The sequence below is a fragment of the Xylocopa sonorina genome, chromosome 11 (assembly GCF_050948175.1).
Source record: "Xylocopa sonorina isolate GNS202 chromosome 11, iyXylSono1_principal, whole genome shotgun sequence".
Taxonomy (NCBI): domain Eukaryota; kingdom Metazoa; phylum Arthropoda; class Insecta; order Hymenoptera; family Apidae; genus Xylocopa; species Xylocopa sonorina.
In genome coordinates, this window is record NC_135203.1 from 2,615,622 (window position 1) to 2,635,203 (window position 19,582).

Sequence of the window (19,582 nt, forward strand, 5' to 3'; positions counted from 1 at the left end):
GGAAGATCTGTGAGAACAGCTGAATGTCGTAAATTGGGGAATTAGCAAGTTTTGTAGACCGTTAGAGTTAATTGGGATAACGACACGTGGTTTAATAAATGATTACAAGAGTTGTTGCCTCATTTCATTTTTAATCTTCTGCGATGACTATTACTATTTTTCTAACCTTAAACTGATCCTTTTTTCTTCATTTATCATTGGTATGCACACTATTACTGACAACGTGGCACATTCCTCGCGTTTCGATAGGCGATCAGCGTAGAAAAGCATGGTTTCGTTAAGTTCCAATTTCGGTTGGATCAAAGGTTGTACGATTTTAAGACCATAAGAACGCGTCGTTTCCGTTTCTCGAGGTCACTCGTCCATTCAATTGTCCGACGCAGTGACCTTTTTCCTGGTCGATGATAAAACTGTTGACCGCGTGAAAAAACAGCGAACGCGTCGTGAATTCGTTCGTAACCGGACGCTACATTTAACTGCACACCCCACCCTTCTGGCAACACCAATTAACCTAGTCTTTGTCAATTTTTTTCAGCTGGAGGAATGCGAAGCGCCCGAGGAGTCGCCAGTCAAGGTACGCAACCAACAATCCTCCATTGCGAAAATCTCTCTTTCGTGACGTTTCGAGGTATGAGTTTACACGTTAAATATCTCGAGTTTCCATTTCCTCTAAGAAGAAAATATAAAAACAGAGGGCACACATTACGCATCGATTAGAAATGTACCAAATCGATCAGATTCCACATGAAGCATTGCAATACCATCTTTTAAAACTCCTAACGTGATACGTGGAATAATATCTAAGAATGTGATTATCTCAATTGAACGCAAAAGCTGAAGCTAACGAAATTGTCCTGCACGACACACGTGGCATAACGTTCGCCACGATGCAGAGAAACAGCTTGCAAGATTGACTGGCTACGAGCATATGATAAAATCGTCTGCGACGAAATAAAGATAATTGACGATGTAAAGTAGGGTTTGCAGAACGCAAAGTCGCAGAGGAGCCACTTTGTCCGTTTCCACTTCCGGGGTATCGCGGTTCCCCCGATTTCTATTAAATATCCGACCGCGTTCTATCTCGACACGAGGACTCGTGCACCGAATGCAATTACCAGTGCATCGACGCCGAAACTAGGCCAACCCCTAAGAGCGCCGCTCTCCGAGGCGAGGGTGCTGATGGGTTCGCGAAGAGGCGGGAAGCGTTGCGTTTCTGCCCTCTTTAATGGAAGGGTCGAACGATGCTCGTTCGATTCTATTGGATAAATTCAGCAACTTTTTCCTTTTGACGCCAACCGAATTAGGAGAGGTAACGACCAGAAAAATAATTGAGCCACGTTTAAAAGGCAAATTCTATCGAGGATGAACCGATACGAGTAATCTCACGTTTTAAACGTGCCAAGGATTCTTAATCGCGACCACATCGATCGCAACGCCTCGCAGATAACACGAAGATCGCGAGACACGACGCGGAGGGACGCAGAATAGCCATCGAACCTGATTACAGTCGTTGGACACTTTGCATCCCGGTCGATTTTCGGCGAGTGCATCCTCCGCGGGAAACGTGGCTCTGGCAACGCGCGTTCAATTACTGCAGGGACGACGCGACAGCAGCCCGCACCCCCTTTAACCCTTCCTGCAGATAACGCGGGCCTGACGTAAAGTATGACGGCCGGAGTAATTTTAATTACGCGATGCAGCAGGCCTGAATTGTTGCTACCGGGGGCTTCAGACATATTGGACTAATTCACGTCATTCGGGCGACACTTATTAAACCCGGGAATGCCGTCAGCTTTAATCCTCGTAGAATGCAAGATGAGCTGCGCGCAACTAAGGGACGGGGGTTGAAGCAGAGGACGTGATAATCTTCGGCGAAGTCCTGGAGAACTTTCAACCCGGCTCCTTCGTCGCTTCTCTTCCACTCTACTTTCGAATAATGGAACTTGTTCGTCACCGCGGCTCGCGGAAGGAATTCTGACGAATCGGGAATGACCGATGCTCCTTTACTCGCGCGCACGCTGGCGAACAAGATCGATCGCGTCCACGGTTGGCCATTTCCATACCCTGACGATTCCTCGCGTGAAACGGTTCTCTCCGTCAAACGGTTACGTTCTGACTGAGCGATCAAGGGTGTACACTTGAGGATGATAGTGTTGAAAACCTTAACGATCGTCGAGACGAATTTGTCGAGCGAATCAAAGGACGATCAGCTTCCATACCTTAGAGATAAGCTGACGACTAATCTAACGTTTGGTGGCAATTTTCTTGCCCTTATTTAATGAAACATATTATCGTCTAGGGTGTACACTTGTTGATGATAGTATTGAAAACCTTAGCGATCGTTGAGACGAATTTTTCAAGCGAATCAAAGGACGATCAGCTTCCATGCCTCAGAGACAAGCTGACGACTAATCTAACGTTTGGTGGAAATTTTCTTGCCCTTATTTAATGAAACATATTATCGCCTAAAATTGAATTCTATTGTAGCATGTCGGTCACGTTCTCCAACTTTCTCTCCCGCCTCGATCGCGAAGATTACTTTCTGGTTCGCGAGCCGGGCAAACACCTCGGCTCTTTCGTCAGACGTGGTATTTATTATCAGCCTAACAGGGGATCTCCGTGTTATCCAGTTATCGCGACGTCCTTCCTGTTCAAATCGCGTTCAAGAAAGAATTAGGTATTCCACGAGCGTAGATCGTTGCGTGTGATGATTGTATAATTATCAGTCCCGCCTGTTTCACCTCGAGGGTATCCTGTAAGGATCAGAATTTCATATTCCACGAGCGGCGGTTCCTCAAGGACTGCAACGCGGCGCGGCGCGCACCCGTGGTCCCGACGATCGACAAGGGCAGCATCGTGGCCCGCGAGGGGGCTCGAGAGGAGGCGGAGGGTGAACGGTTGGATGCAACGGAGCCCCGTAATAATTGCCCCTCGCTTTGGGCCACGGTAACGAAGGCGAAACAAAACGCTGCACGACATAATCGGTGAATGATAATCGGTGCGTGCGTCGTTATCGGGCGAGGATAACGAGCGCTATCGTTAAGTTTTAATGAGCGCTAGCCCTAAATTAATGTAACGATCCGGCCGCGGACCGTGACGGCCCGCCACGTCGAAGTCCCGTGGCGATATTGCCTTCACGGGGCGCGCGTTTCCATTAATGCCTGACAATCGTCGCGATTACGTGTAAATTGTTAATTAATTGCCCTGCCGCACGGCCACGCCGTTCGCAACCCCCTCGAGAACTCTTTCGTTCGCAGAATCGTAGCGATCTTTTCTTTTTTTTTTTTTTTTCTTTTGCGCATCCTTTCATTCCTTCATCCTGCTGCACGAATAACACCGCTCTGAACTCGCGTGCAACATTTTGTTCCGACAAATTCGGCCGTTCGAGAAATCGCACGCGTGCCATCGCTGTCAATTACACGAGGGCCGTCCGTTGATTAAAGTTATCCGTCTAGGTAATTAGCGATTAATTGTAGGATCGTTCCTTAAAATCATCGCTGAATCAGCCGCGCTAATTGGCTGTAATTACCGCGCCCTGGCCGTTCTCGATTCTTCGAAACTATCGACGAGCCCCCGCGCCCGATCGTCGCGACTCGTCACGAACGGGCGTTCAACGCTCTTCGTCACCGAAGGAGAAACCCTCGCGATGATTGGTTCGCGCGGATTGGGGGTCGTGAATGTGAATGCGATCTGATTGCCGTTGAAAATTTCGCTCGTTCGGAGTCCAGGCGATAGTCTTCCCGTGGAAGTGTTCGATGCTCGCCAAGAATCGAAGATTTACGAGCCAGGGCGCCAAACGAACCCCTCGCGGCAGAGACATAAACCGCTAACTTCGACTATTCCCAACGAATCGACTCGACAAACTCCCGAGCGCTCGTAGCCGCGTCTCTTCTCTTTCACCTGCGCGCGAAAAAAGTTCGAATTCTGCCCGCGAGTCGATGGCGAGGGCACACCTGAAGACACCTGGCCAATCTACCAGCAGGGGTTGCCTCGTGATCGCATCTCCCGCTGTTCCTCGCAACATTCCCAGCGGTAACAGCCGGGGCACGTTCGCTCGTATCGATGAAGAGCGGCACCCGGCGAATCCCCGATCCGGAACGTTCTCCAATCTAGCCGCGACCGCGTCGAGGCCATCAACGCGTGTAATTCCTCCGCGGCGAGAAGAGTCGCCGATTTAATTGCGTCCGAGCGGGGTCGAGAGACCTTGTAAATACGATCAGACACCGTAACGCGATTCGAAGCGCCGTCAGAGATCTATTCCTTGCTCGAGGGGGATAGAACAGCGAAATGGAACTGCCTCTGAGCCTCCACCTCGGGGCACGCGAAGTCTGTGCGCCGCCGTCAGCCTTCAGACACCATTTCCGGTGGGGAACCGCGTGCATCGCCATGTCCCTCTCGAGGAACGTTTAAGCGCTGACCAAGTGTTTTTTTAATTCTACTTTTCTCAGTTTTTCTTTCTAAGTTGGAATGGGAATTGGATGTGAACTCTATCGTGAGTGATTATATTGTTATTGTTGGGCGATTGGATCAACCGTGTCGCACGTTCGACACGTAGGACGACGCGCATTGACTGACGCCTGGGTCGCAGCGAGAACGCATGCATTTGTTTCACTTTTCATCGGCTGATCCTCTGTCAGGGCTCTAAGTGCATAGCGTGATTCGGGCACCGGTCGATAATGGATGTCTGCACCGTAGACGCGTAGAACGAGGTTCGACTGCGCGCAAACAGACTTGGCGCGGGTGTTGTTGCCGTAGAATGAGCTTGCTGGAAAGCTCATACTTAGCTATTACTATTATGGATCTGTTTTCGTTACGTAGAACATCTCGGTTCTACGGGCGTGCATTTTCGGTATTACACGAACTTTCCTTTCACAATCGTGATCGACGAGGTTCCAGGTTTTCCATGCACAAGTGTAGAATTGATAACACTGGATCAGTTCTCTTCCGAGCACAGTTGTTGCACGACCCACTGACCTAACCCACATTCGCGTTTTTACATGAAAATGTACAAAAATTTCAAATCGAAATGTTAAAAAAGGAAACTTGGATAGGATGGTCTACTTTATACAGAGACTCGTATCGAAAATATCGAATGTCAGAGGAATCGCGTCGAAGCGAGCGAAAAAAAAACGAACGCAGCGATCCAACAAGTGAGATCGTTCGGATCTATATTTGCGCGAGCATCCCTCGTTCGTTCCTGTCCGCTGCAAAGCCCCGTGGCTCCACCTGCGAAGAAGTTTTCCTCGCGATCGCCTTCCACGGTCTTCCTACGGGAAAGGAATACCTCGTAGCTCGTCAAGCCTGCTCCGGACTGTTTCCAATCGAGGCCACGCCGAAGTTCCCGCATCCATAATTCATGGGAAGACTTGGCGGCGGAGTCGGTTGACATAACCGCGGCGTAACGCGTCGTAATGCGTCATAATGTATAATAATGCATCGTAGCCGGGCGCGTAATGCATGAAAATGGCCCCGCCGCGAGTGGCTTTCTTTATTTCATCGCCGCCATTAAACGCGGCGTGATTTCCTGCCGGCACGGGGGTAATCTAATTCCGTGGGTTGCTCGCGCAATTATTGCCCACCCCCGGCCGTAACCCACCGCCGCCGCCGCCGCCACCCTCGTCAGAGAAGGCTCGCGCGATACGTCGCTTTAATGCCCGTTATTAGAACCGTATGAAACACGCTCGTGAAACTTTCCACGTGTAATTGTCGAAACTCGATCGTGGGATCGCCGGTGTTATCGGCTGTCGCGGTGACTACCCCGAAAGGTTGATGACTGTTACGATACGATCGTCGACGCTCGAAACGAGCGTTAATCGTTCGGTCCTGCTGCGAGACTCGAGCTCGACGAATTCTAATGATCGCTGGATTAGCGAATACCTCTGTGACTTGTTCCACTTTTCATTGGAGATTATTATATTAGTTCTCGTAGTTTCGCGTGCACGTAAATGTAGGGAATGCGACACCGTGGATCGCTGACGCTAGCTAATTGTTCTGTTAACGGTGCTGTTATCAACGTGTAGCAGTAATCTCGAAGAGAGATTCTGCGGAGACTGTTCACGGAGGTTTATAGATCGTCATACAGAACTCGTCCTTTGCGATTCATTTCTGCTCCGTTCTCTGCATTGCAGATTCGCGACGCAAATACTTGACCCCGTACAAGGTGGATCCGCTACAGTTTTGCAATTTTACCGTGATCTTCTCGCGATTGTCCAGACGAAGCGGAGGATACTTCTTCGTTTCGCGAGACAACCCAACGTCGTTGTTCGACGCGGTTAATATGGTAGAAACGTAGCCTAAAGGAGCGTAGCCTATGGTCGTTCAGTTGCCGCAGATCGTAGCCGAGAAATGAAACGACGGCACGGTGGAACGTGGACGAGAAGGAGGAGGTGCGAGCACAGATTCGCTGAATACATCCAGCCGTTCTTCGTTGGCTGCGACGACAAATAGCTTGGAATAATTTAGACGTCCGCCAGATACAGAGCGAATGTTTATATTGCGCGGCCGCGGTGGTCAAATACCGCTCGAAAGTACAATATTGAACGATCAAACGCCGCGGCGGAGATCTCCGCGACTGGTACCGGGGGTAATTTCGAGTTGGAGCGCAAACACCGTCGTCTAGCGATTCGTGGACATTGATTGGTCGGAAAATTGCGAGAAAAATATGGTTCGTTGGAGCGTAGCTCGATGTTACTCGATTATACTCGCTCGACATGGTCGTTCGCGTTTTCAGGACGAGAAAGAAGTCGAACAACGATCGCCTCTTCGCGTAAAGGGGATGCACGCCTCGCGATTGTTTCTAGAGTCGCGATATAATTGAGGAATTTGTGAACGAGACGATCGTCGAAGTCGAATGGTAATGCAAGGCTCGTTCGATGGACTGTGCGAAGTGCACGAGATGATGGCGGTATCCACGTGAGCGGGAGGACGCGTTTAAAAACGTTGACGGAGGCACAGTGTCGTAGAGAAGCGAGTAATCTAAGCCATGCGTAGAACAATATGGACACCAACGTACTTATACACGAGGACTCGTACGTTGTTGCTACTGTACGAAAGTTCATGGCACAGTATTTATAATTCGTCCTGCCTCTTGCTTTGCGTTAACACTTTGGTTGTTTTGTATTCACGGCCAGCTGAGTAACTGTCCGTTTAAATTGGAACACGTTTCTCGTAACGCCTTAGTATCGCGCAGAGTTTGAGAGACTGAGAATTGCTTTTGTCATCCGATAGCACATTTAACGTGGACGTTTCTGTGATTATTACTTTGAAACGTCGCGTAAACACTTGCCTATTTAAGATGGCTGTTACGTCTACAGAAGAAAGTTCTTTCGTAGCGAGTAATTTAGACGAATCTATGGTATACGGGGCACAAATTACCTGTACCATTATACGAGCAAGAGTTTGGTGCAGGTCTGAGATCTGAACGGAACTCACGCAGCATGTTTCGCGCGATTTTATTGGCAGAAAATTCATTCCTTGGCCTGACGAGAGTAGTAAAACCGTGAATAGGTATCCCTCGTCCGCCATTTTGGGGGACTCGCGTCTCTGAGCATAAACTGCACTGATTCGCAGAGGTACGATCATACTGTAGAGAAGATTCACGTGGTACAGTATTAAGGAAATATTTGGAGTTGTCCCGAGAGATTTCACGCGATGTGTGAGTGTGTGTGTGTGCTTGTTGCCCGGAATTCATTAACGTAGACAGTCGTTCAGCTTCCTATGGGGATTGTTAGAGCCAACATCGCTGTGCCTCCGTTCAATCTGCTCTTCCAGTGTTTTCGCGAATCGAAATTCGAGAGGATACGCTATAACGTCGAATATACCGGTTCGAATCACCGAACAACGTACGGGACCAATTAGAAGTTGGAAAAGTCCTTGTCGTAGCTGTAAAATGGCAACCGATCAAGCCACACGGGATAGAATTTATCTCCGTGGACGAAACACAATTGGAAGTAATTGAAAGAGGGAGCCGAGGAGACACGTGGAAAACGCGAGTTACCAAGCTGAAACCGACGCGCCTGGTGCACGCGACGCTCGCAACTACGTCGCGGAACAGATCCGTCGGCACACGCGCCGGCAATTGGATCGGCAGCTCGAGAGCCTCGCGTAGCCCTGTTCTATTAATATGTCAGAAACGCGCGCTATAAATTCTATTTGAACCCACCCCCTCGACGCGCAGCCTTGAGAGGCAAGGACAATCGATCCGCCATCCCCGCGAGGCGCGCACGAGGCACGTACGTGTGCTCGTTGTCGCGGGATCGTCACGGTGCCGCTTTCTGAAATATTCACCCCCGTCGTCCACGTGTCGATTGGCCCTGTCTAATTCCACCAGCGGCCTCTGCACGCCCCTTCACGCCGTTTCACGGACTCGTTCCCCGAGATTGGACTTTGAATTTTTATGGAACCACCGGACACGTGTCGCGTCGCGCACGTTTTTCTTCTTTTTCCTTTTTCCCGCTTCCTACTTCGGCCTTCTACCCGGCTTTCGACGAATTTAATTGCGTACAATAGCTGCGCGTGACTGGAAAAATGGCGATTGGTGGATACGGGAAATTTGCTGGCGCAGCGGTAAATTCAAGCTCGCTCTTCTCGTTCGTCGAAGGTTGCAATCGTTTTTTCCTCTCATAATACGCGCGACAATTCCGCGAACAATTAACGCTAAAAACCACGCGAACTACCCCGAATTCCCGCTTCAAACTGTCCGTTCTAACATTCGCTAACGCGATCGGCAACGATACCATTTACCCTGGCGATCCAACTGAACCGAATGAACAATGGACGAGAAAGACCATCCCGCGTGATCGAATCCTCGCGTTAGAGCGGCGCGTTTCTATCCATCCGATGAGCGGATAGCACCGTATGGACGGTGACAAAGCGACGCGTAAAATCGGCCGTGCGCGCGATCGAAACCGAATTAGCGGTGCCTTTGACGGAGTCCATTAGCATCGACCGATTGAGAGCTCGCGAATCCAGGTAGCGATACCAGTGACGTCAGATACGCGCCCACCCTTGGACCACGTGTGCAGGTCGCGCGTTCACGTGTGCGCGACTACGAAACACCGAGAGGGGGATGCTGCGCGCGATACCTACGTAAGGGTTGAAAGAGAGAGAGAGAGAGTGAAACGGACGCCTATTTATAGCGAAGCTGTGCACCGCTCGTACGAGCGGGACTTCAATTAGCGAGAGTAACCGCAATTTGCTCTTAGTACTTGAGCAGCGGGCCGGTGCTCAATGATAGCCCCGATCACGGGCAATTTGTTGATGAATTTTCGTATAATGGCCGACCGGTTAATTACATAATGCCACGCTCCGGCTGGTAAAGTTAACGGTGGACCTTGATGCAGGCCACTTTTCGTCGGCCACGCGAGCCATGCGGCACGGTTTAATTACTTTTCGACTGTTCGCTCGCAATAACGTTGACGACTCGGCCCACGAATCGGCCGCCGTGAGCATTACAATGATTAAAATTGATTTCCAACCCCCTCCGTTGCGCAAGCGGCCCACTCGAAGGCCCTCCCGATCTGGCTCTGATCAATTTTCACAGCTCGCGAACGGTGCCGATCGCGGAAAAAGCGAGCCCCTTTGCCCTTTGCCGGTTTGAGTATCGCGCGGACCTTGATGGAATTCGATGAAACAACGACATCCTCCGTCTGTTTGTGATCCTCTCGAGAAAATACGGAGTGACCGTGAAGGATTTTGTAAATATCCCCGAGTATCGTGGGAAATGTTCCCACGCGACACAGTAGATTTCGATTCGTCGCGCGATGCTATCTAAATTAATCGCGATTCGAGAATCGTACGAAACGGCGCGAGGTCAGAGGATCCGTGCGCGTCGACGAGAAGTGAAACAGCGTAACAGCGTAAGGTATTACGCGCTGGCGAGTTTCCTCGAGAGTCATTGAAAATCGCCCGCTATCGGAGTTCGTTACACGAGGGCAGATGCGCAGGAAGAGTGGCGATCAAAGATATCATTACGAAACGTCTCGCGAGTAAACACGTTCGAATGAGATCGCCAATTAATCTGTAAGCACGCCAGCCGGTAGTAGTCTGGGTTCCGTTTATTGAGGACGAATGGGTGGCGAACGAACGAACCAATTATCCTCTGTCGCGAAGCGAACTCAGTTACCGCTATTTCACGATAATTCATATTGAAATAAACAGGAACTGTTTGATAAACATACGTTAAAATGTATTTAAGTATTTTAAAACGTCAGACTGAAACAAATAACGGAAACGCATCTTTTTCTAACTCCGTGGAGAAGAATATTGAAAAGTGCAACAAAAGAACGTATCGCGTGATGCAAGGACGCGAACAAGAGTGAGACGGATAGATATTACGTAATGATAATGACAATATTCGAGTAAAAGTGCTTTGATCTTCCTCTGAAATTCCCATGGAGGCGTACAAAGTATCGCTCGCGTCACCCAGAGTGTCGAGGGGGTATCTTCGTGGCATTCGTGAATTTCGCGAGAAAGGACGATCAGCTAGACAGTCGACGAGTAGAAACCGATATTATAACCGGAATATTGAAGATCAGAAGGGAGCCAGCCCCCGTCTACGTGGCTTTGCCTTGCTAATTTTAACTCGATTTGAATTTCTTTGAACGGGTCGCGGTCCAAAGCCCGCCAAAACCGACCGGTGTACTTTGACTGCGAGACAACTCGCAGCCTCTCACCGGAATACGGAAACGACGCGACGCGGCGCGCTCACCCCCCCGTTGACCGTGTTACGGCTCGAGAAACGCGCCGCCTTTCGAATTACCATCCTCGAAAGCCCGCGTCCCCTCTTGGATACGCTCGCGATCGGCTCGAGGCGAGCGAGCAGAAAATTCTGTCGTCCTCCAGAAACAATTTGCCCGATGGAAGAACGCGGGTCACGTGGCGGGTCGGTCGTCGCGAAGGAAGGAACGGGGATCCAAGCGGGAGAGTCACGAGGCAAATCATTGTCACTTAGAGGCCACGGATGTTGTTATGTTTCTCGTGATTTCATCGTTAGGACGCCACTCAAACGCTCAATTCGCTAGCTCGTGTCGCGACCAAGGCTTTTCGACGTCGATACTGTCACCTTTGGTGTATACTTTCTTCACTCATTTGCTTCTTATCTAATTTCTACTCCTTGCGTAGGAACTAATCGTTTCGTCGTCGTTGTCACGCGTTTCATTTAATGGTACACACGTGGACACACGGAGCAACGGAAAATTAGGGTTAACGTCGAGAGAAACAGCAGACGGAGAATCGTCGTTCTGCCTAGCACCGTTCCTGGCACCGATCCGTCGATCCGTTTCAGGGCCTCTATTTGTTTCCTGGCGCCATTGCACCCCCCGCAAATGGAATTAATTTCGATCGGTCGAGCGGTCAGCTCCCGTGGTTGAATCACGAGCATGTGACCGTCTCCACGCCGGCTCCCGGGTCAAGCAATCTTGTTGAACTTGCGTATCGAGTTGTCGTTCCTTCCCTCCGCCGTCTCGCGGTTATTCCAATCGTAAGTCGCTTTCGAAGGCAGATGCTTCTCGCCGTCCCTGGTTGCCCGGAGAAAACGAGCGTTCCCACGGTTAAGTCGAGGCACTTAAAGGAGGCGAGTTTAATGGGGACACGTGCATCCGAGAGGCAGATGGATCGACCGCGTGAATTAATTGGCAGATGTGTATAGATAAGGTTATGATTACAGTGAGAAATGATTCTTACGGGGTGTTTAACCCTGTTCGAGCCACTGGTTTTCATTTTTGTTCGAGATACAAGGATCTCGAGGACCTTTCGTATAATTTACGTCTGTTTTCCTCCGAACAGCCCAAGGAAGAAGGGACATCAAGGGCCATAGGCTAGTTTAGTTTTAAAGAATTAGGCATGTAGAGTTCAGTACTGTAACTTTGGATTCATCATCATACATTACCCACGATCCTTCTTTTACTAATCTGACAATGGTTGAAAGAGATTCGCACTGGCAATAGACTTGTAATAGGAAGTCAACTTCTGAAAAATTTTGGGACTTAAAGTCGCATATTTACTTCTCTTTCTACGGACATTATAATTTTATTGCATCGTGTTCAAACGTCTTTACCCCAACTAACAGTAATATTTTTCTACCGCTTCCAGTTTCTCCGTTTTCTCAAATTTTTCTATCACTCAATCGTCATCCGAAGAATTTAATTCCAGGTTTCGATTGCTCGAGTTTTTGGGACGAAAGAAACGAGGAAACCGTGTCGCATCGAGGGACGAAGGAAGCACGGCGAAATTCCCGGAAAGGGGCAGAGGAACGTCTTCGAGTCTGTTCACCGTCTCCGGACGTTCATTTCGACCAGGGGACGGCAGTCGCGAAATATAAACGAGCCTGCGTGCACCGCGTAAGATAGGCACGCCTCGTCATACGAATCGTCTCGTTCTTCTTTCGCCCCGTGTCGCTGGAATTTATGTTGACCCCCTCCGCTAATAAATACGCCGAGCTTTTATTGCGAGGAAGGAGAGAGAGAGAGAGAGAGGACCCTCGACAGGAAGCGGTAAAGAGGAAGAGACGGGGAGAGTGGGCGAGTGTGTACGCATTAATGGTGCGTGACTCTGACGACACGCGATAAATGCAAATTCGAGGGAACCATCCGTGAAAATGGTACCGCGTGGCGGCGACTGATACAGCCAATGGTATACGGCCTCTGTAAACATAATGTGTCTATGTTTTCTTCCTTCGTTAATAATTCGGAATTTGTAACTGCCGCTGTCGGGTGCTGTGCATTAATGCGCGTAATGTTCGAATTTGTTCTTGTACATTTCCTAGTTAGAGTTTCAGATACTCGAGACTAAATTTTGTATCTCTTCTTGAACGCGTATAATTAACGCATTGTGGTCTTTGCTTTTTATTAAAGATCTCTTTTGCGTGCCCTTCATTTTCGTAGAATTTACACAATTGATCTGGTGCATTACAAATTTTCTTTGTACGTTCAAAAGAGTGACGCTTGAAACTCTCCACTGTATATACGTATATTTTTGCTTTATTCAAAATGCCTACCAGGTATCTGTGCTATCCATCCTACTTTTCCTTCTTTCGACTTAAAGATAACTTTCTCTTTCAATTCCTTTTACATACTTTCATCTTCAACATCGACATTTGTCGCTATGAAATCTTCTTTCAAATATTATAACTAACGGACATAACTTTCAATTCCTCTTCTTCTCAAGCTTCTCAATTCCTCTAAATTTTCATTCCACCATTTCCGCATCAGTTTTGTTATCCAACTAAACAACGACACTTTTTATCCTCACTCGCCTCACATCAATATCTCTAATCTTCATTCCATTACGTCCGTTGTTTAATCTCCTAACAACTTCACTTTTAACTTCGTCATTGTCTCTTTTTATCTTCGTCTTTTTTCAGGTTCAATTGTCAGAGGTTCGTATTGTTCTTTTTTTAGAAGCAGCCGGCAGGCGAGGATACGCGCGGTACTCGAAACGAGCGACAACCGCGTCCACGATGGGGAACAATTGATCTTCGCCGTGTATTAAAACGGCGACAAGCCGCATGTTGTGCCCCAATTCTTGCGACCGCTCGGCCTCGTTAAATAATACGGATGTTTCGTGACGCGCGCGGCCAGCGCACGCAGCTACGCGTCGCTTCGATCGGCCGAAAGTGGAATGATGTAGTGCTTGTCAGACACCATCCTGCCAGAGATCCCTTGTTAGGCCGGCGAATTGATTTCCGTCGCCCCGCTCGTTTTCCCGATGCGTCCTGGATTTATTTCTTGGCCCGGATCGCATTTCACGTTTTCATCTGTCCAATGAACAATGAATTTCTGCGATTGGAAACGGACCGTAGCCCGCGATGCGGTCTCGTCAAACTTTGTATCTCGATTCGATGGATCGTTGAAACGGTTACGTTTAACCTTAGCAACTGTGACGCAAAGAGACTCGAACGCGAAGAAGAAAAATAATGGTTCTCATAATTCACAAGCGAACGTAATTAATTCGTAAAATATAAAGTATAACGTAAGAACGTAAAAATATAAAGTAATTCAAAACGAATTACTTTAATCTCGCGTAAACAGTACGAATATGTATACTTTTTCGTTCGTACATTTAAACGCAACCGCGAAAGTATCGTGACTGCGCGTGTACAACGTGCGCCATCAACTTTAGCAGGCAAGAAGCCACTGGACACACGTGACAAACGTGGTGCGCGCTGATTACCGCGGCACAAAATGCCAATACGGCACGTGGTCAAATATGCCGATCGATGAGAGAGAGTATCCGATCGAATTCCCAGGAATCCTGCCGCAACGAAACGATTCTTGGCGGAGGGGCGTCTGGATTCAGTAGTATGCGCCTGTCTGACCAAAGTCGCAGTCCGCTTGGAGCGGCGCGTGATCGATGGAACGTGCGATTGGAATTCGAGTTTTCCCCGTGGAGAAGATTTACATTTTGCAATTCTTGTCGAACCGGTACGTAACTTATTCCAGCACGTTAACGAAGAGATTGGAATTTTTTTTTCACCCTCCCGCGCGTTGCTTTTATAATTTCGCAAAAACTCCCCAAAGCTTCGTGCTCGACGCCAGGTAGCTAGGTTGAACGTAATTAATACCAGGGTAGGTCCTTCGAATCGAGATAGAAAGTTCGACGGTGGCTGGTCGCGAGATAGGATGCGTTCGGTTGCAAGTCTACTTAATTAACCCCGAGGCGCTTGCTCTGGCAAAACCTGCCAACAGCCGAGAGTGTCCACGGGAGCGGTCCACTACGGTCTCATCGTTCGAAAAGTGCACTCGGCAGTAGTCGTTGAGTGGGCTGTTTGCCGTTGCATCGGGTTAATCATCTTCAGAGAGACGGACGTCAGTCTGGCCCGTGTCCAACGAGCGGAACAAGAGGCGCACCTTGGGCAAACAAGTCCACCCCGTGTGTGCATCCTCGAACGTGTACCGACTACCGTCGACTAGGCGTTGTCCGTCGAGATAAGGGGGCCTGGTCCAAAGCGTCGAAACCACAGCAATCGCCAGCGAACGATCGAGTACTTGCCGCGTACACCCGCTTCCTCTCTCTCTCTCTCCCTCTCTGGAACCACGTTGTCGAGCGACGACGTACGCCCGCGTCCTCGTACGTGAAAGAAATTCGATTCAATGGAAATTGAAGTAGGCAGAGCGTTGAAATTCCCGGTGTGTTGTGTCGGAGTGCAACGGGCGAGCGAGAGCCTGACCAGGGAAAGAGGGAGAGAGAGAGAAAGAGAGTGGGGCACCCGGAGTATAATGGAGAGTGACATGAATGGAATAAACTCGTCCGCGAAGAGAGGGAGGTCGATGATGACCCACTGGATAAGAAACTGGGTGGAGTAATAACGTAGTTAGGGGGGCTGTGCGGGGGTACGCGTACTTAGGAAGTCCGTGCGCAACGTTAGACGGGAAAAGTGACGGAAAGAGAATTCCGTTGCTTCGTTGTCAGGCCGTCGCTGTTGAAGCCCGCGCCGTAACGCTCTATTAGGGCTGGAAATACATGCGGCTGAAGAAGAATTGGCCGGGGCTTGATTCGCTTATGGCCGCTGGCGCAATTGGAACCTCTGATCCAGCTTTACTAACGCAAGTGCGTAGCAGCGGTCGTCCAATAAGGAATAATAGAACCAAATAGAGTCACTTCCCACTAGGCAGCTGTCGCCGCGCGTTTATCATGGTAAGACAGCGTCGAAGATCGCCGCCGAAAATAGCAAGCGAATTGCGACAAAAGGTAGTTATTCTAATTTTGCGAAATTTATGACCGGTTCTCGAGAGACCGCGGTGGTTTCGTCCTTCTATCGAGGCACGTATCGCTCACGGCGGTACGGTATCGTATTTGAAAGCTTCTTGCGCGTGTTCCGTTGCCCGGAAGCAGAAAATCTGGTTCGCTCGGATTATTATTTCCTGGCCGGCATTGTTCAGATTGGGTCGGTTTGCTTTCAAAGTGCTCGATACGTGACCAGAAATCCTCTGAATTTCGATACCAGCTTCGTTCCTTGGACCGGTGGTACACCATCCGCGTGTCAAACGGCGATCCTCGCGGAGGCCACTCGATACCACCGTGGCCATCGCACCGATCGGCTCACCCTTCGCCATCGACTCGAGCACCCCTCTGTTTTTCTCCCCCTCTGTTTGCTCTTTACCTTCATTTAGGAGCTACGAACACACCGCGCGGCGCAATCGAACCGACGATCGGGCTCGTTCGAGAAATTTCGTTACGTCGCGTCTCTTGACCTTTGTTAACGATATTGCTTTCTCGATGGTGGCTGCGCTTTCTTTCTCTCTCGTGCAAGAGGAACTGTGCATGGTTGTCGCAAGAGTTTGGAATAGTAACTGTTCGCTTAAAATTGATTTCATTTCAATAGTAAAAATATTAGACACGTTAGTTCATGGCTATGCGAGACCCCACGCGCCCTCTTCCTCGGAAGAACAATCATTCAAGCATAATTATTGCCATTTTCGCCATTCCAAGTCTACGTTATTAAGCTATTGTTACTTGTCCGTCTTCTTCAATTACCACCAACTTACTCTCAGGCCAATAAATCAATCTTCTCATTCATGTTCCTCTCTCTCTTTCTCTCTCTTTGTCTCCCACCAGCGGTATCACCCTTCGCACAAAGACCGTGCTACGTCGACGCAATCGATGCGTTCACGGGGCCCATGAAAAGCTCGCGATTTTAATTTACGATCGAAACGGTGGGAAGAGCTGTTCTTTCGGATGGAAATTTATCGCGGCCACCGAATTTGTCCACGGTAACGAATTCTTTAAAGCCTCCGGGTGCCGCGTCACGGAAGAATTAATGGCTGCACGGAATTGCTTTCAGTCTGATTACGCGATTCGTGCGACGTCTAATTACACGCGGGAAATCGTAGCGCGTTGATTTTACTTAGGTCGAATTTACGACGCGATATCGTCCCTCTCTTTCGTTTTATCGTGGAATATTTAACCCAGTTTTTGTCATGTAGGAGCCGTGACACGCGTATTGTCTCCATTTTCTTTTCCATTTCTAGGTCAGCTATATACGCAGGACCGTCGTATGCAGTGGGTACACGTAGCGTAGATACCATTTACATAGCGGTTAATTAGCTTCAAGTGCATTAAATTCCTTACTGTTTCATGGTAATCTCTCGTGACCGCAAGGATTTGATATTGTGGAAATGAAATGTGGATTCAGGGAACACGAGCTGCATGCGAAAGGACCTATGTTTATACAACATCTTCCAGAGACCATTCGAGTACAACGTTTCGACGTTGTTATTCGACGCAAAAATTCTGCTTTGTACCGTACTCTTTCTCAAGAACCACACGCAACAAAGACCACGTACTCTCAAGGTTGTAAACAACTTCAATGCGTAAGCATCGCAGGAAACAGTTGAATTTAACCTAGCTACTAGATCCAAGGCCTAGCAATCCTTAAAATCCTGCCAGATAAACAAGATTCGATTAGCATACCGCAAGATCGTCTCATTTGCCATCGATGCAATTCTGTTCTCATCATTGACCTCTCCATCGTAAATCCGCCATATTTTTTCCTAGTCCGCATCGGCTGAAATTTTTGCACGTTCAGTCTCGGCTCGATAATTGAAACACGCAACGACGATGCAATCGACTCGCCACGGAACTGGATTAATTATCCAAGAGGGAATTGGAAATAAGAGGGACGCTCGGAGAGAGAGAGAGAGAGAGGAGGTGAAAGAGAAGGAGAAGAAAAAAAGGCTGAAGGGAAGAATGAAAAATGGTCGACGTGCTCGATCTCGAGGAGCAGAGCACGAGAGCGCGCAAGTATTAATTTAGCCGAGCGTACGCGAAGCTGGTAATCGCGAATGCGTATACACGGGCTTCCGGTTTCCGGCGGCGAGGAGAGGTAACCCGAAGTAGGCGTCGAAGGAACCCGAAGCAGAAAAAGAAGAGGACGAAAGGTGGAGGAAGACGCAGCGCGTCTCTCGCGTGGCGAACGGAAGTCGAACCGCTTGGACAAGTTCGGGACCGTCCGTTAAACGCGATTCCTACGCGATTCCTACTCGGTGCTTCCGGTTTCCGGCTCGTTAGTCAGTCCAGCACCGTGCACCTACTTCGCTGCTCGTCATACTCGACATCTTTTCCCCCCTGCCATGGAAAACGCAACCTCGACGCTCCTCGAAATTAACTAACAGAGTGTCTCGAGCGCCGATTCTGCGATATTCCTCGAGCGGATATCGGACAGTTGTCGAGTAGACGTGCAAGATATTTATCGTCGAATGCGATCTTCGAGCAGGTGCAAAACGAGATCGTACCTTGTAAAAATTCGCTGCAATCGTGGTATTGGTGCGCGAGAACGTTCCTTCTCAGGGACTGCTTGAATTTTCTTCTCTTCTCTTTTTTCGCCGCGCGGCGCGACGCTTCATGGCGTGTTTACGTCGAGAAAGAATTGTTCGCCGTCGTGTGCACGTCTTTTGTTTAGTCCGTCGTGTACGTACGTACACGCTGTTTGCAAACGTTACGCTGGTCATAAGATGCAAATAACCGGAGAAGATAAATCGGGATCGAGATCGCGAGACGGAGCTTGGCACACGCGACTTTTTTTTCTTGACGCAACGGATCGCAGTCGTTCCGTTTGATAATTCGACGACTCGTTTATGGGACAATCCGCCGTTTATCGATCCGGAAGATTATCGGTACGAATCGCACCAGGAAATAATTCAGCGCCATAAATCGGCCGAAGCAGGAAATGTGCTTAGGAAGTCGCGCGAGGGGGTGAAATGGGTCAATTTGTTATGCTTTCATTGTGTTTTTCCCGGGGAAAACGGGACGGGGCCGGTGCCCATGCAGATCCTTTGTTTGGTATATTTAACGCGTCCCATTTGCTACGTTTACTAAATTTTTTCACCCCATTAGCTGCCGGATGGTATTCACAAAGAGTATCAGTTTCATCTGAACGTATCACGACGCTCTACCTAGCCTTCTCATTTCTTTCGTTAATCGTTCAACAACCGTATTTCTTATGACACCATCCAATGTCAATAATCTTTCTAAAATTATTCAACGCCACTTTCTAAATACGCATCCAAGTAGCCGTTATTTGATGAATGAAGCTGTGGCAAACACTTGATCATTCGTACACCGTCCAGTTCCAATCGCGAGACGAAGGATCCGCTTAAAAGAAATGAAAACAGCTACCAGTTCCGGAGGGTAAAGCGTTCCGTCGTCCCCAGTGATCGCAATCGATCCGAGGACGCGCACCGCGCGCTGTTTTTGAGCGGAAGTCATTTTTTTCCCTCGCAGCGTAGCCGACGCGGCGACCGTTACGGCGAGCGTCGACGGAAGTTTACCGCGAATAATCGGCGTACAGACCACGGACGGAATTGCTCAATTTGCATGATGCAGTAGTTCGATGGAAGTCGACGACGATAAGTAACGCGTACGCTTGCACGGCCCGCAACGGAGGGAGGCATTAAGCCGAGGCGCTCGTGAATCGGTGGCTTGTCGGTGAGACGGCTCGACGTCTAACAATTTTTCGTCCGCTCCTCGTCGAGGCGTACACGCCGTGCGTGTTCGAACTCGAGGACGACGGCTTTTCTTGTGCTCGACAGTTCTTTTATAGGACTTTAAAGTCTACCATAACGTTGGGTTATTTGCCGGAGACATT

At 49.1% G+C, this 19,582-nt stretch overlaps 1 protein-coding gene across 4 annotated transcripts in view; it reads left to right on the forward strand.

Annotated features, from left to right (window-relative positions):
* Window positions 1–19,582, forward strand: part of Pdk1 (Phosphoinositide-dependent kinase 1) — a 420,953-nt gene that overhangs the window by 157,066 nt on the left and 244,305 nt on the right. For 2 of the 4 annotated variants that reach the window (XM_076905028.1, XM_076905029.1), the window contains one exon: window positions 536–574. The exons of the other annotated variants lie outside the window; for them this stretch is intronic. In XM_076905028.1, the coding sequence (XP_076761143.1) occupies window positions 536–574 (39 nt within the window). The remainder of the gene's footprint in view (window positions 1–535; window positions 575–19,582) is intronic. 4 annotated transcript variants of the gene reach the window in all.